The sequence below is a fragment of the Rhea americana genome, unplaced genomic scaffold, assembly GCF_003343005.1.
Source record: "Rhea americana isolate MKP2758 unplaced genomic scaffold, rheAme1 scaffold_262, whole genome shotgun sequence".
In the NCBI taxonomy this organism is placed as follows: Eukaryota; Metazoa; Chordata; class Aves; order Rheiformes; family Rheidae; genus Rhea; species Rhea americana.
Window position 1 is genome coordinate 1067633 of NW_028186382.1, and position 16481 is coordinate 1084113.

Genomic DNA, 16481 nt, shown 5'->3' on the forward strand with positions numbered 1-16481 from the left:
CAGGACTCGGTGCCCAAGCTGAAGGACCTCGCCTTCCTGAAGGGCCAGCTGGAGAGCCTGCAGCGGCGCGTGGAGGACGAGGTGCAGGCGGGCGTGGGGCAGGTAACGGCGAGCGGCGCGGCGCGGCCTCGCGCGGCTCGGCTCGGCGCGGCGCGGCTCGGCGCGGGGCTCTCATGCTTCTCCCCGCTCTGCTGCTGCAGGACGGCTCGCTGCTGGCCTCTCCGTTTCTCAAGGGCTTTCTGGCAGGCTACGTGGTCGCCAAACTGCGCTTCTCGGCCGTGCTGGGGTTCGTGGCTGGGACGTGCACGGGAATATACGCCGCGCAGAACTACGCCGTTCCCAACGTCGAAAAGACAATCCGGGACTATTTCAATTCTCTGAAAAAAGGCCGGGACTAGAGAGGAGCGGTTTTGGCAGAGGTGACTCTCCAGAAGCAGCTTTTCTCGGTGAGGTGGCAGGAGCAGATGGGCTTTTGGGGACAGCAGTCACATACACCGTTCTGCTGGAAAAATGCTTCATACCAGATACTCCTGAGACATCAGCAGGTCTGGCTCTGCGATATTTATTAGAGTACTGTGGGAGAGCCGATTGCTCCGTTAACTCTTYGTAGCTTGGAAGCGTCAGCAGCCAAGTGCTTGCCAGTTGCCTTTTCCCTTCACTTCTCCCCCTGTTCCCCCGTGGAGTGAAAAGCTGTCGGTGGCACGTCCGCCCGTGCACCTTTCCATCCAGTAATCGCTGTGCCCGARGAACATGCTTTGCCTGGCTTTTTGGCAAGGCCTGAAGCTCTCTCCTGAATGAAGAATGAAACTGTTCCGTTCTACYACAAATGTAACAGTTAACGTATCTTAATCGAACTCATTAAATTCATGGTATTTGATCTCTTCTTGAATGTTTTAGGGTGCAAGTCTGTCTGGCCTCCCTGCCCTGGTAGCAGCTTGCCCTTGCTGACTGCCACTCCAGAATGATAATGTCTGGTAATGCTGCTGGCTTTCTGCTCAGCCCTGCGAACTGGCTGCTTCGGAGGGTGCTGTGGGGACTGATGCTGATCTTGTCTGTAGCCATATACGGCTCTCATGCTCCCCTCCTAAACCTCTGTAAGGTGGATGGGAAGATCCCCTTCAGCTCCTCATCTGTTGTGGTTCTTATTGAACTGACGAAGTTGGTGTTCTCCCTCCTGTTTTTGCTGATCTGGGACCGAAAGCTGTTGGGAGGCTCTGTGTCATGGTATCATGTTGCCCCCTTTGGCCTCTCTGCCCTGCTCTATGCTGCAAACAACAACCTGGTGGTTCACATGCAGCTCTTCATGGATCCCAGCACCTACCAGGTCCTGAGTAACTTAAAGATCGTCAGCACAGCACTCCTCTACAGCTTCTTTCTGCGCCAAAGGCTCTGCATGCGCAAGTGGCTGGCTCTCTTCCTGCTGACGGCTGCTGGGGTGAGCTACAGCTGTGGAGGCCTGCAGGACCCGCATGACCCTGGCAACCCCTCCAAGATGCAGCTGCACATCACACTGGTGGGCTTGCTGTTGATCTCAGTGTACTGCCTCATATCAGGCTTGTCTGCTGTATACACAGAAGCTATCCTGAAAGCCCAGGCTCTACCTCTCAGCCTCCAGAACCTCTTCCTTTACTTCTTTGGGGTTCTGCTCAACGTGACTGGCCACTTCTGGAGCAGCACAGAGGGAGGTTTCCTGGAGGGCTTTTCCTCCTGGGTGCTGGTCATCGTGGTCAGCCAGGCTTTGAATGGTTTGATCATGTCTGTGGTCATGAAGCACAGCAGTAACATCACCAGGCTCTTTGTGATTTCCTGCTCCATCCTTGTCAACGCCTTCCTGTCCGTCACCCTCTTTGACCTACAGCTCACCCTCTTCTTCTTCGTCGCTGTTGCAAGTATTGGCCTTGCTGTTCACTTATACTATGGGATCACATAGCTACTGCCTTCCTGCCCTGCATGCAGTACCAGGGCAGCCATTACTTAGGGGTGTCATTGCTGTATCGGGGCTGGCTTATATAAGAAGCATAGCACTGCTCAGACTATCAGCCTTCCTGCCCTTCTTTGTGTGCAAAGAGGCAGGGCAGCTGAATGCGAGTTTGTACTGAGCCGGAGCAAGTGCACGTGAGGGCTTTGGTTAGTGCATGCAAGACTAGCAAGGACTCCAGGAGATGGCGTACTGGGACGGGGGTGCCCTATCCCTGTTTCCAAGGGACTGGAGCTGAAAATGCTGGTTTGGCACCTTCCTTCTGTGCCCTGCTCTTTGCAGGACCGAGTCCAAATCCTCCCACTCCTGGAGCTGACAAAGTTCCATTAAGAAAAAATGGGCTAGGACCTCTCTGCCCCTATTTTAGCAGTGTAATGTGTGTACAAAGCAGCACTGGCCCCTTTGTCAGAGTGCCCCTGCTTGGGAGAGCTGGACCATGCTCCAGCCTGGCCAGCTTCCTGGCCAGCCAGGCTCCAAGTGCCTTTGGGAAGAGGGAACGCTCCATGTCCTGGGATTCTTGCACCATGGGATGGGCCCAGCCTCTGGAATGGAGCCTGGTGCAGAGCATACTGCATTGTCCAGCTGCTTCTGCCCATCTTCTACACACCAAAGAACACACTCTCTCCTGTGCCAGCAAGCACTGCTGGCTCAAAGATTCCCCTGCAGCGGTTAGCTCTGGTGTGCTGTAGGCTCACATGTACACTTACTGAGCCCTGCTGCACAATCTGCCAGGCCAGCGTTGCTCTGGTGCCATTTTTATTGCTGTAACACTGTGGGACGGTGCTTTCCTGTGGCTGGGGCCATGTCCACCCCAAGTGCCCAGCTGATCCCCAGCCCTCATCTCTAGGGGAGCCTGGCACTGAAGTCCTTGGGTAGGAGGTACCCTGCACTGGTCCTTGCCACTTCTGAGGACCCAGAAATGTGAGGAAGAGAGTTTTCTCCTTCTGAGCTTTTAAGGTTAATGGTGCTCTGCATAGAGCTGCGTGCTGCTCTGGAGAGTCTCATGGCACAGCCTGGAGTCTCTCCCTCCACCTCTTCTCAGCATTTTTTCCAGCCTGTCTTTCACCCCAGTTCCTGGCCAAAGGGCTTTTGCCCTTGGGGCCTGTTTGCCGTTCCTGGGTACAGTGTGGCTGCCCTCCGCCACTGCCTTATACTGAGCAGATGGGGAATATGAGGGTGCATGGACTGTTTTGCCCACTCCCCACAGGGGAGATGGCACCTGGATTTTCATGAACACTGCTGCTGGTGAGTTCCTGGCAGGCAGAAGTTGGTGCTGGCTCTGCCGGGATTATTAAAGTTGCTGTTCAACAGCACGCGTGTGTTTGTCCTCCCTGCAGGAAGGCATCTGCTCTGCTTGGCAGAGCCCTACGCAGTCGCCATTCAAGGGGCCCAGGGCACATCTGAGCCTGACAACACTCACTGGTGAAGGGCACCCACTTTATTCCATGTGGCAGCACCCTCAGGGCTGTTAAATCTCCTGTGGCCCGTGCTCTGCTCCTGCTGCTGTGCTCGTCCGCATCAGCATGGTGCCCGCAGGGGGCCCTACCCGTGCGCTGTCTCGTCTCATTACCTTGCGCACCTTTGAGGCTCAGCCTTAGGCAGCAGAGCTGTGTCCGAGCGTGTGCTCCTGCAGACACCTGCCCCGCTGCAGTGCAGGGTTTTCCCCGGGGGACAGGGGTAAAAAGCTCCTCTTCCACCGGTGAGGGTCCTGTCCTTGCACCCTCGCCAGACTCCTACAGCAGCAGCACTCCAAAGCCAGAGCAGGCTAGATTGGAGGACTTGCCCTGGGGATAATCAGAGGATGGGCCTGTCCATCTGACCTGTATTCGGGCTGGTGGCTTACATGTGCTGCACGGTGTGGACCCAGGTGGCAGGGACCTGTGGACGTCCCTTCCTTCCTGCCAGGGCAGCCGTGCCCACCACCCTGGAGCTGTTGGCTCAGGACGTCTGCGTGGCGGCATCGGCTCCGCCTTGCTGTTTGGCTGCCCTCAGCTGCTGGTTTTGTGCGGAGAGCTCCACAGCATCCTGGAGTGCCTCTTGCAGAAGTACCCGGTACCGGCGATCCAGTGCCTCTGCCTGCTCCTCTGCCAGGCGCCGCTGGGCCTGAAACACCTGCAAGGCAACTAGGGTTCCCTAATGCAGCCCTGGTGCTGTCCAGGGCCATGCCAGCAGCCTGGACATGCGCCCCATGCCCACTTGCAGTGTGTGCTGCCTCCAGGCCTCCATCTCCTGCCGGTGGCTGTGCAGCAGAGCCTCCAGATCCTCCTCAGCCATCTCACGCTCTCTCCGTGCTGCCTCTAGGCTCCGGCTCAACACAGTCACCTCCCACTGCCAGTGAGCTGTGTCCTGCTGCAGGGGCAGAGACAAGGACAAGGGCAGAGCTGCGCTGGAGTGTGGCAGCTGCCTGAGGCTTTGCCTGCTGTTTTGCCGCAGGAGAGCGGCTCCAGGGAGGTGAGGAAGCTCCTGCTGAAGGCTTTACTTTAGCTCCAGTCTCTGTCCCTGTCCTACTCAGAGCTCTCCTGTGCCCACCTCCCCACTCACCTCCTGGCCTGGCGCTACTTCATCCCCAAGCTCCCCGAGCTCCTGCTGGAGGAGCAGATGGTGTTGAGCCTGCAGGCGCTGCCTCCGGGCTTTGGCCAGGGAGAACTGGACCTCTAGGGACAGGCAGGGCTGGGACAGGCAGGGCTGGCACTGGCTCCTCGCCTGAGAGAGAGCAGAGAGAGTTTGGACTGGAGCTGTAGGGCTTACAGTGAGGCACTCCCTTGCCCAGCCCCAGACAGGGACCCAGCAGGGTCTCGCTCACCACGCCAGCCCCACTCGGTGCCCACTGCCACGGCGCTTTGCCCTGCAAGGGCTCTTCTGGCAGGCTCTGTTCTGCCTTCCCAGGGCCCTGGCTGTTCCCTCTCCAGCAGCTCTCAGCAGCGCTGGCTCCTCGTTGGGAAGAGGGAAGGAAAATAAGTGTGATGTAGGGGGCTGGAGAAGCCAGTCCAAAGCCACGAACCCTTTTCAAGTCCCCTGAGCAGAGGTGTTTCCCATAATTTAAAGTGATGCCCCATGCCTATGTATCAGCCACCAGGGCACAGTGGCACATCTCTGTCTCCATATTCCATACCTTCCCCCTGCTCCAGACTGGGTCCATCCAGGGGCTCTTGGGTCCTAGGCTGTTTGTCCAGTGCTGGGTTCTCTGCAGGGACCAGGTCCTGTGGGAATAGGAGGTGTCATTATGGGGATGTCACCAGGATTTGGGGCTTCTTCTATGTCCAGGTTGTCCCCACAGAGGGAGGTCTGGCCTGTGCCCACCTTGGCGCCAGGTTGATGCATCTGGTTTGCCCTGAACGCTTTGGTCGCCATCTGCTTCTTCTCCCACCTCTGGCTCTTCAGCACCTGGAAGAAGGGGCTCGGCGTCCTTGCTAGGGTGCTGGAGACTGCCAGGCATGGCACAACTGCATGGGCATGTCCCACCACACTGTCCCCTCCCCCTAGGCAGGCCACCTCTGGCTCCCTTCCCTGCCCATGATGCCAGACAAGGGTTTGTAACACCAGGACACAGCCTAGACCTCATCCAACAAGGGGGATGGTGCCACCCTGGGTCCCAGTTGAGGCACATGGTGCTYGGGGCATCCCTCTACCTGCAGCTCCTGCAGTGCTCTCCGCAGCTGGGCCACGGCTCTCTCTTGCTCCGGGCGGCCCGCTCCAGCCAGCAGCTTGGCCCGCAGCCCTCGGATCTCCACCCGCCGCACCGTGGCCTCTTGCACGGGGTCCCAGTGGGTGGGTGAGACTGTCTTGGCCAGCCCCTTCACCCGCTCAGCAAGTGCCAGGGCTGCTAGGATATCTTCTCCGGAAGTGTCTGAAAAAAATGTCTGGATGGTTGGATAGGGGCTGTGGTGTCCATGGGCCCAGCGATGTCCCCAGGCCCAGCACAGCATCGCAGCAAATGGGCCAGGCTGGCACAGATGGGCAGAGCTGGTGCCTGGCTTGTTGATGACCACGTGCATCCCCAGGCAGGGCCCAGGGCAGCAGGAGAGCAGGGACCAAGTGCCTGCAGCCGGGTGGGAGGAAGGTCCTCCCGAGGCGGTTATCCCCTTCCCGGGGTTACCTGGCAGCGTCATGCACAGCAGCAGGAATGTGAGGCTGTTCCCCTCCAGCAGTCGCTCGATGACCCAGGGCAGGGAGCCGGCGCTGGCCGGCGGGCGTCCTGTAGCCAGCGCCCCAAGCAGGGGTGAGAGCCTGGGGAGAGTCAGCACGAGGGAAGCGATGGGGCACAGAGGTGAGGGGCACAGCAGCATCACAGCAGGGTCTGCACCCCCTTGCTGGGCTGAGCACCAGTCTGTGAGAGCTTTGGGACTGGTCTCCCAGTTAGCCAGACGGGGCCAGAGTGGGAGCAAGCCAGCCCGTGTGCCTGAGGGGTAGTGGGATCCTCCCTTAGCTCCCAGGCACAGGCTCCCATTGGGATACCAAGGCTCTCCTGCCCCTCTGAAGCCCAAACAGTTTCTCTTCCAGGTAGCGAACCTTGTCCTCACCCCCTGCCCAGCACTGCTGGTTCATGGGAGTCCCTGARAGAGGAGCTGGCTCAGCCCCACAGGCAGAGCCACAGCTCCGGTACATACGGCTCAGGGCCGGGGCCCCCGGAGACAGCCAGGATCCTGAGAGCCGAGCGCCGGCACCCACATCCCTCCAGTTCCCACTCCAAGGTGAGYGTGAAGAGGCTGCTGGCCCTGCAGAGAGGCAGGCGGGTAAGCGGAGCTGTAGAGGTGACCTCGGCCTGGTCCCTCCCTATGCACCAGCCCAGCTCTGGCCCTCTGAGCTAAGCTGTTCCCAGAGCATCCCTCCTCAGGTGCTACCCAAATCCCTCACCCCTGCGCAGCTGAGCACCCATCTGCCACAGGGCACTGCATGCACCCAGGGAACGGTGCTGGAAGGGCACCCAGCCCCCATGCATAGATGCTCATGGCAGCTCGGGCGTCTGGCACAGCGATTTCCATCACTTCCTCCACCATCCTGGAAGCAGAGAGAGCCAAGAGTGAACAAGAGGAGCCATGTTCACCCCACWTCCCCGAGGGACTGGAGCATGAGTGCTATGTCCTAGTCCCAGCCCCATGCCCCATGCCTGGCCATCAGCCCCCGCCCCCGAATGCAGATGCCAGACCATAGGGCACTGGATACCTACAGGCCCAGGGGTGCAATGTCCATCACCTGCAGGGCTTGGCCACCAGGACGGAGCAGGTCCCAGGCTCCTCCCTGGGCACAGACCTGGAAAGGCGCAGCATTAGAAAACAGAGCAGCAAGATGGGGCTGCTGGGACCTGCCCTGCTCACTGGAGCCCTCATTTGCTCATGCCCATGCAAATGTGAATGCTGGGAAGGAATATGTCTTGGAGCACCTCCAGCATTTCCAAGCCCAGGACTGGAGAGAGCCACTGCCCTGGGACATCGACAGGCACGCAGAGCCTGGCAGGCCCTGGCAGCATCTGGGAACCAAAAGCAAGGGCCTGKCCTGGCAGTGGAAGCTGGCATCTTCTTTATGCCAACTGAGCACAGATGGGAGGGTCTTTTCAAGCCATGAAGAAGGGTCAGCATCAGAAAAAGCCCCAAAGTCCAGACATGTGGTGGGAAAGGAGATATTAGAGGGTTCCCTGTGCCCACAGTGCTGCTGGAGCAGGGCAAGTGACATGCTGCTGGGGAAACCTGGAGACACCCTCAGCCCCTCAGGGTGACAGGGAGGCAGGGCAGGCCTCCATTGCCTACAAAGACCTGTGAGGGGGTGAGAAAACCTGAAATCTCAAGGTCTTCAGCCCCTGGGGTTGGACACTGGTACAGTGTGAGCCTCACAGCACAGCAGTGGCTAGTCAGCAGCAGTGGCAGAGTGGGACCCCCGCCCGGGGCACCCTGTCCCAGCCAGCCCTGCTCTCACCATACCTGCACCAGGCTGACAGTTTGCAGGCCCCGTGTGTCACCTCCTGTGGCCTCCAGCTCTTGGAAAACATTGTCAATCACCTAGGGACAAGCCGACCAAGCTAGGAGCCATGGGTTCCTCACACCTGTGGCTGGGTTTCACACTTGTACCAGCAGGATCAGGGCCAACAGGATGAGCCTGATACCACCAGCCCGGGTGGGAGCCCAGAGCCCAGCACTACAGGGCACACTGGACACACTGTCATGTGTCCAGTGTCCACATGGCTGTGCCCTTACCTGCCAGATGATGTCCTGGAGTGGCAGCTGTGTCTCAGAACCATGAGGATCCCACAGCAGCAGGGATACACTATAGCCAAGGGGCACCAGGGCCAGCTGGGGTCTTGCCAGCTCCAAAACCTTCTCCTGGAAGGAGAGACATAGATGGCATAGCAGGGATGGCACAGCACATATGGTATGGCATGGCACAGAGCACAGCACAGAGCATGGCACAGATGGTGTGGCACAGATGGCAGCCACATCCCAGCACCTAAGAGTAGCCAGGAGGTGGTGAAGAGTAGCAGTAGAGCCACACCTAGGACTAAGCCCAAGGTGCCAAGCACTGCCTGCAACCTCTGAGGAGTTGGCAGTGGCACTCGATACCTCTGGAGATGAGCSAGGTGAGCTGCAGAGTGATAGGCGCCTGCTTGGGGCCAGCATGTCCCTGGAGCACCCAGCTGGGGAGGGATGTAGGGATGGGGGTCTAGAAGGAGGACCCAGAGCTCACAGTACCTGTCCTGTGTCCAAGTGAAAGATGCCATCGATGGTCAAACAGCTCTCCTGACAGGAGGGAATGAATATGTTAACGGTCAGCTGTCCGCTGTTCCAGTGTAACCAGCGCAGGCTGCAGGAGGGACTGGGCAGCTGCATCTGGGCATGGCATGGAGGGCCTGGCACAGGCCTGGAGGATGGTGGAGATCCCCTTCCTTCTCCTGCTCTCTGCTAGCTCTCAGAACCCTCCGAGAAGGATCCAGAGAGGCATACGGCAGGTCAACCAAAGGCTTCAGCACCCATTGGGATCCTGAGTGTGACAGGCCTCTACTGGGGGTCCTGGTCTGGCAGGTGGCTGGGATGGGGACCCCTGCTCCCATCTCATCCCCCACGAACCCTCATCCCTTTAGTTCCCTTGTCCCTGCCATTCTCACCTGGACCTCCTTGTCCGCAAAGAGGAGCCGTGCGGGATCTTCGCTGCTGGCCATCTGGCTCTGCCCCGGCCCTGTAACACCACAAGTGGGTGATGCAGGGAGGGTGCCATCCCCACTAGACCCCACTACCCCTCCCTCAGAGCCGGCTCCTAGGGATTTCACATTCGCCATCACTCTGAGCCCTCCTGCTGTGACCATGGCACCCAGCACCACTGCATGGGGGAGGATGCCCTCTCCCTAACCCCCCCCCCAGGCCAGTCCCACCAGTATGACCCATGGTCCCAGTGCCACAGTGCCACCCAGTGCCACCACAGCACCCAACCCTAGTTCCCTGCTGAGGCATTTGGGCAGGGCCCCATGCCCAAAGGGGCTGGGACACTGCAGCTGCAGCCACGTCCCAACCCCTGGCCCTACCTGCTGCCCGGTGGAGTCCTACAGCTGCTCGTACGCGCACGTCCCGCTCGGCCTGGAGGGATGTGTGGTAAAGGGGGTGTGAGCTGGGTCCTGCCCTAACCACTCAGCACCGTAAAGAGCTGGACGAGCCCTTCAGGCCTGAGCAGCACCAGGCCACRCCATGCCAAAGGCAGAGGGCAGATCCCCCCAAACCAGCCTGTGCTGTCCCACCCAAGGACACTCACCTCCTCAGCATCCATGACCAGCTCAATATGAGCAAACTTGCAGCTGGTGCTTGGGACAGGGCAGAGGATGAGGTTACAAGGGGTGATCGCRTTTCCGTGCATTATTCATGGGTGTCAGGCACAGCCATGTGGGCAGAGTTGGGCAGGGCCAGAGCCTGGAGGTCGCATCCTGCAACACCAAGCCCAACTGGTGAAGGAGTAGTGAGGTTTTACAGTGTCGAAGATTGCTCATCATGGGGCTGTTTGATGGCAATGATGCCCCGAGAACTTCTCCAGGCCCTCGGACAAAGCAGCTGGAGAGGGCAGGGCTCTTGCTAGGGTGTGAGGTCAGCCATCCCAGCGCCATTCATGCATAATTGATGGTGGGTTGGCAAAGCGCCGTAGAGCACGTGCCCCCCACAGGCCCTGTGGCCCAGCTCCCTCCAACACTGCTGCCAGCCCCAGAAGCCGATGGGGTCATGGGAGGCCAGTTGGCACCTGACATCACTTGCCTGGTGTTAGCAAGCTCCCAGCTTCATGAGTGACATCCTTGCAAGGTAGGAGCAGGAGAGGAGGTGACTCTGGACCATCATGAAGGCTTTTTAGACACAAGGAGCAACCACAAACCATGGAACCACATTTATTTGAAATCAGTCATACCAAGAAAGCATAAAAGGAAATGCTAAAGCCAAGGTCTCCACAACGCATGGAAATACAGACTGTGAGACGCAAGAGAGAGATCCCAGGACAGCCCCTGCTCCCTGCGTTTGGATGGGACCAGGCACCACAGGGAGATGCACACATTTGTCTCGTGTCTGCCACTATTCCCCTTTGCAGAAGGAGATTATGGAGCTGCCCCTGCTTCCCTGATCCTCTGCTTCCCCAAATGTTTTCAGATATGAGGGTGATATCAGGTTGCACATGAGCCATGACTGCAAATAAGGAAATGGCAAATGAGCACAGTCAGTGAAGTAAGGGTTCAGATATCCCCTAGGCTTGGCAGAGTCATCTCCTGGATGCTGTCATGGGAAGGTGAGTCTTAGGATTTTAAAACACAAGGATTTCTCCTTCCCAGTTCACTAGATGTAAGCTGCCGCTCCCCATTCCCAGGTCAGGCCAGTTGTGAGGCTGAGTGCAAATTCAAAAATGCAATTATAGACCCACAGTACAGACACAATTAACCCTGTGGATCAAACCTGCTGTTACCAGCACCCACCTAAATACCTACAGCACTCACATGAACACAAGCACATGGGCAGCCTGACTCCGTCCCGCCCCTCCAGATCAGGACTGACACTCGCTGACGGCACATACCCTCGATCCCCATGCACATGCGCACCCACAGGCCGTCAAACCCTTCAGCAGACACCCAAACCATCCAGGATCCATGCCTGGACCCTGGGCCTGATTTATCCAGTCTCCAGCTCTGACCTTGGCTCTTTCTATATTCTGATTTCCTACTCAACAGGTCATCCAACTTGTGTTTGCTAGCAGGTAACACAACCAACACACACATACACACACACACACACACACACACACACACACCACCGAAGCATAGAGAGGGAGGTCACACACAAAATGTGGGACCAGTGCAGGGCTCAGCCAGGCAAAGACCTTTACCAACCCTGCTTACCTGCGACCAGCCCCTTTTCTTCCCCATCCTCTCTATTTTCCTGTGCTTGTTCCTTGCCCAGCCACTCACCATGACCCCTCCCTTTCAGCTTTGATGCTTCTCTTAAACATCCCTTGGTAAGTTTTGCACACTTCCATAATCCTCAACATCTCCTAATCAGTTCAGTCTTTCCTGTGAGACCCATTCTGATAACCCAGAATAAACCTGCTTTCTTAACAGTTACAAAGTTTGTGGTTGAACCTCTTTGAGGTTGCATTGGAGAGGGTCACCCACCAGTGCCTTGAGAGCTCTGGTCTTTGTTACCATCTCCATTATCTCCTGCTCATTAGGGTTTGCATATGCGGTTGTTTAATTTATCACTTTTCCTTTCTTGTGTTTTTTCTCTTAGGCTGAATAGCAATTAAGCAGATATCCTCACAAACCAGACATCCTTACAGATGTGGCCCAGTCTGGAGCCCTCAGGTCAGGAAAGAGGCAGGAAAGGGATCTGTGAAGGCTGCCAGGATGATTATGCTGGAGGGCACAGGGCTACACGAGAGGTGTGGGGAGCTGGGATGGGATGGTCCAGCCAAGTTGAGCCTCGGGGGGGATCCAAGAGGAGCCAGTAGCTGCTCGGAGGGAAGAACAAGCACAATGGAGCCAAACTCCTCTTGCTCAGGGCAGACGAGACCATGGGAGCAATGGGTGCAAATTAGGACTTGTGAGGTTCAGGTTGGGCGTTAGGAAAATCTTTCTGTCTAGCATGGTGCAGCCCTGGGACAGAGCACAGCAAGGGCAAACTCCATTCTTGGGACTTTCCAAGACTTGGCCAGACAAAGCTGTGGCCCCCCTGAGCTAAAGCCTAGTACAGTCCTGCTCCATAGGGGAGGCTGGACTAGGGACCCCAGAGAGTTTCCCACCAGCATGTTGGGGCCTTGTGAGACTTCCCCGGCAGCTCCCAGCCTTGCAGCCCCCTGAATGTGCCATAGCCAAGCTGCTGTATGGGAAGCACTGGTGGGAACGGTTCTACGCCCCCTTCACAGCCCTGCGGCAGTCCTAGAACAGCCTGTACCTGGATTTGGCCAGGTAGACTGCTCCAGCCACACAGAGTAAGGCAAGAATAATGCAGATGGGAGTGATCACCGCAGCACTGTTGCACTGCAGTACTGAGACGGGCACATCTTTCACCAGAATGCCCTGGTAGTGAGGGGGTGCATGGCACACATAGCCATGGGGCCAGGCCGGCCCTAGGTGCACCATTGCTGCCAGTGTCTGGATCCCCCTGGCCCCAGAGCATGAGCAGTTGTAGGGGTTGCCAGCTGCAGCCAGATCCTTCAARTGCTCCAGGACCCGCACCTCATCCCAGGGCAGCTCTGTGATCAAATTGTCATCCAGATGGAGGACTTCCAACACGGGGCAATTCCTGATGAAGGAGGCATCTTGGAGCATGTTTTGGCTGAGGAGGAGCGTCTTCAGGGAGCCAAAAGAAATGTCTAAAGTATGGAGGTGGTTGTAGCTCATGTCCAGCACTTCTAGATTGGGAGGCAGAGGTGTGGGGACTTCATGCAAGCCAGTGCCAGATAAGTTAAAGATTCGAAGGGACATCGGCCACTGGCAGGAGGAGGCCGGACCAGCAATGAGCTTGTTCTGGCTGATGTCTAAATGCTGGAGCTCACGCAGCAGCTGCAGGCTCTCACACACGCTGTGGTAGGATGTCAGGTTGTTGCGTTGCAGACTCAGTAACTGGAGCTGTGGAAATGCACCCTCACAGAAGGTGGGCATCAAGCTGTCATCCCTGAGGCTGTTCTGTGCCACATCCAGGGAGCGCAATGTTCCGAATACCCTGCCGATGGCACAGGGCAGGGTGGTGACATGGGAGCTGGTGACTGCCAGCTCCTGCAGTGTCTCCAGCCAGCTGCTTAGGCTGGAGAAGCCCTGCTCACGGCCTGTCAGAGGGGCTGATGTCACGTTGTGGAAGCGCAGGGTCAATATGGGTAAGTTACGCCCGGCCATTTCGGTCCAGTTGCTTCTACCCGCAAAACTGCAGCTCTCAAACACCAGCTCCTGCACTCGGGTGTAGGAAAAGAACTTCAAGACCTTGGCAAGCAGGACCTCAGGCACCAGGAGGTCTCCAAAGACAAGTTTCCTGATGTGGAGGGTTTCCAGCAAGTCCATGGTGGAGGGCTGCAGATTGCTAATAGGTAAGGCTGCATACTTCTCCAGGTCTCCCCCCCAAAACTCCACAACGGAGGCTGGGAGGCACTGGATGATGCTCCCCAGGGTCTCCTCGGACAGGCTGCGGCACACACAATGTTCCTCAGTGCGGTTGAAGAAACACCTGCCTTCTCCCTCCACCAGGCCCAGCCCCAGCAGAAGGAGGATGGCCACATTCATGGCGAACAGCCTAGAAATGAAGAGCGCGAAGGTGAAAGGCAGCACTTTGCTTTGGCAGTGGCAGCAGAGAGGAGCACAAAAGGAATGGGAAGGGCTGATCTGGGTCTGTTCAGCACAGGAGAGCCTGAGCAATGCGATAGCCTCACAGAGATGGTGCTCCCCACACCTGCCTGACTGCCCTTCGTGTGGGTCCAGCACCCCTGCGCCTGGTCACTTTGCCAATGCAAAGCTCTCAACCCCAAAAGCAGGAGTTCAGCAAGACAGGGCTGAGACGCAGACAGCAGACCTCCCCCCCGAGGCAGTGGCTGCCACACAAGTTTCATGCCTGGGTCACCTTGCTGCAGAGCCTCCTGTGTCTAAATGACCAGCAAATTTTGAGGATCAGGAAAAATGAGAAATGCTGAGCAATGCACAACAGAGCCCGATCTATCGGGTTGCAAGACAGAAGAGCCACAGATCTGGGTTTCTGCGTGGCTCTGCGCAGTCCAGGACAGGAAATTGCAGCACTGGGCTTCATATTTTCCTTTCTCACACAGGAATTTGATTCATTACCAGCTGGCAAGTGGACAGCTGGAAATCATTTCTGAGGCTCTCTAACGCCCCTGGCAGCACTGAGATTGTTTTTCTGATGGGAGAGTCTTATTAATAGCTTGCAAAAAAGTGGCAGTTAAAGATTAAGAGCTCCTAAGACTGTGCTGTCTCGGTTCAATCGAGGACCCCTACAAGTGGTGGAAAGGGGACTTTGGGAGTCTCCGGTCCAGCCTCRTGCTTGGAGCAAGACTGTTGCCGGCAGTAGCCCAGGCTTGCCACAGCTTTCTCTGGCTGAGTCTCAAATACCTCCGAGGACAGCGGTTTCCCCACCTCTCTGTGTCATCGTGGGGTTGCACCATTCTYCAAGGGAAAATCTATCCTCCTGGTGCAAAGAAGCACTTGCATGAAGCCACCCCTCACCAAGGAAGCAGCATTAAGCAAGGGGGGGGGGCTGTCCAGGGACTCACCGGCCAGGTTACAACKGAAATCTTTCCCTGTGCTGTGGCTGCTTTCTCTCGCTGTTGCCAACTCCTAGGTTCAGGTGTCAGACTCCTAGGTTCTGCTTTCCAGAGCCAGATCTTCCCCTGCGTAAGGAGACTTTCCAGCCCGCAGGTGTCTTCCAGTTGCTGTTTCCTCTTTTGCAGCCCTGTCCTGCTTGTGTTTAGTGAACACAGGCGTCCCCCCGCCCTGCATCACCCGCCTTGATCCACGCACCCAGGGCTGGCAGACACGTGGCAGCAGGCTCCCGGGCTCTGCACCAGTCCTGCTGAGGAACTTCCTGAGCGTGACRGGGCCTCCTGGGCCTCAGAAAGCAACCGCCCTAAGTCACTTCTGCTCCACTTCCCTGTATCTAAGGGTTCCCAGATAACCACAGCTGCCCTTGGCTGCGGGCAGGGAGGGATTTTGGTCTAAGTGCCAATAGTCTCAGCTTTCCTAGGAAGGACTGGGGAACAGTGGGGCTGGGGTGCCGTGAATGCACCCGAGTCTGGCTGGTCAGCACCCTGCAGCCACCAGTGAAGGAGGATTGTCACATCCTGCCTCCAGACAGTCCCTGGATCCCTGTGTGCCACGTAGGATGGGACATCTACTGACAAAATACTCTTCGCTCCCCTCAGCCTCTCACACAATCTGCTCCACACTACACAGCCCAGTGCTGCTAAGGACACTTCTTCACCCAAGGTCGGGCATTCTTGGCAAGCTGGCTCCTTCACTGGGCCAAGGAAACCACACACACCCTCTGCCCTGTGCTCCAGAGGCAACTGCTCTTGGCGGTGCCTGCTCCAAATCTTAATGCTGCCTGTCAGTGAGCAGAGATCACTAGGCATTTTTTGAAAGACACCAGTTTCCTCCACAAGAATTTCTCTGTGTCACCAAAAGGTTTCAGAAAGACAGCGAAACAGCACAGCTGGAAGATGCAATTCCCGGTTCGTTGTTGATGTGACCCAGCAGGGAGAGATGATCGGCATAAGAACTTCTGGGGCCCAGGATGCCTGGTCCTGGCTCTCTGGCACTGTCTTTCTGCAGCAGGTGAAGGGAAGATCTCTATCCACTTGTTGCATGCATGGCAGTTCCTTTTCCTGCTCTCAGCATTGTGGGCTCAATGTTGCACTAATTTCACTTCCTTTTCTTGAGCAATCCAGCGATTCTCCTTCTCCTTCTTCTTGGGTTACATGAAACCACTTCCATGTAAATTGCTGAAAAGTTGCAGCAGCCTTTTTGAGTTCCCCTCACTACTTCCCTTGGTGAAATCAGTGCTTCTAACTCGCTAGGTCTGGTACTTTTTAACTCTTTCTTCTTGCTGTCTGCTGCAAATTTGCCCAAACARCTTCTTCTTGTAAAAATGGAGTTCTTCCATCTCCTTAGTGGTCTGCTACATTCACCCTCCAAGGCACTTGATTTTGCACCTGCCCTTGGGTGACATCCTTCTGGTTGTAATTTCTACCCTGAAAGATCCCAGCACACTGCCTGGAGCTGACACCCCAGCTGTGGACATACGGCCACACTGTGCGAGGGGGACTGAGGGACTAACCCTGCTCGCTGGCATCGAGGGGACAGCAGGGCACCGTACGCCAGGTGCGGCGCTGCAGTGTGGCGCCGGGCCGGGCCCCGCCTTCTCGGGGGCTCCCGCTGGGATAAGCTGGGATAGGCCAGAGGCCCCCAGCTCGCCAGCGAAATGCTCCCAGCCCCAGGACCGGGCTGCATCCCACCGCCCGCCAGCAGTACCGAGGCCCCGCCCCAAGGCCCCGCCCCCCG

General features: G+C 57.3%; 4 protein-coding genes across 4 annotated transcripts; 2 read left to right on the forward strand and 2 right to left on the reverse strand.

Annotated features, from left to right (window-relative positions):
• Window positions 1–877, forward strand: LOC146594318 (SLC35A4 upstream open reading frame protein; the record flags this gene model as incomplete). Its single annotated transcript, XM_085307715.1, has 2 exons — window positions 1–102; window positions 201–877. Coding segments are annotated over 2 exons (300 nt in total), but the record flags the coding sequence as incomplete, so codon positions are not given.
• A 73-nt stretch (window positions 878–950) lies between these two features.
• SLC35A4 (solute carrier family 35 member A4) lies at window positions 951–3291 on the forward strand. Its single transcript, XM_085307735.1, has one exon. It carries the CDS (start codon window positions 962–964, stop codon window positions 1928–1930), a length of 969 nt encoding a protein of 322 aa, XP_085163861.1. The 5' UTR covers window positions 951–961; the 3' UTR covers window positions 1931–3291.
• Window positions 3292–3916: 625 nt separating this feature from the next.
• LOC146594320 (uncharacterized) lies at window positions 3917–7127 on the reverse strand. Its single transcript, XM_085307716.1, is given in 10 exon segments — window positions 3917–4090; window positions 4175–4327; window positions 4520–4681; window positions 5068–5178; window positions 5279–5362; window positions 5608–5825; window positions 6075–6205; window positions 6586–6740; window positions 6784–6994; window positions 7108–7127. Coding segments are annotated over 10 exon segments (1419 nt in total).
• A 5098-nt stretch (window positions 7128–12225) lies between these two features.
• On the reverse strand, window positions 12226–14815 carry CD14 (CD14 molecule). Its single transcript, XM_085307737.1, has 2 exons — window positions 14696–14815; window positions 12226–13707 (listed from the first exon to the last, which is right to left on the reverse strand). The coding sequence occupies exon 2, from the start codon at window positions 13695–13697 to the stop codon at window positions 12360–12362; it is 1338 nt and encodes a 445-aa protein (XP_085163863.1). The 5' UTR covers window positions 13698–13707; window positions 14696–14815; the 3' UTR covers window positions 12226–12359.
• Window positions 14816–16481: the final 1666 nt, after the last annotated feature.

Coding starts and splice junctions, on each gene's coding strand:
- SLC35A4 (XM_085307735.1), top strand. CDS start 962: ATGATAATGTCTGGTAATGCTGCTGGCTTTCTGCTCAGCCCTGCGAAC.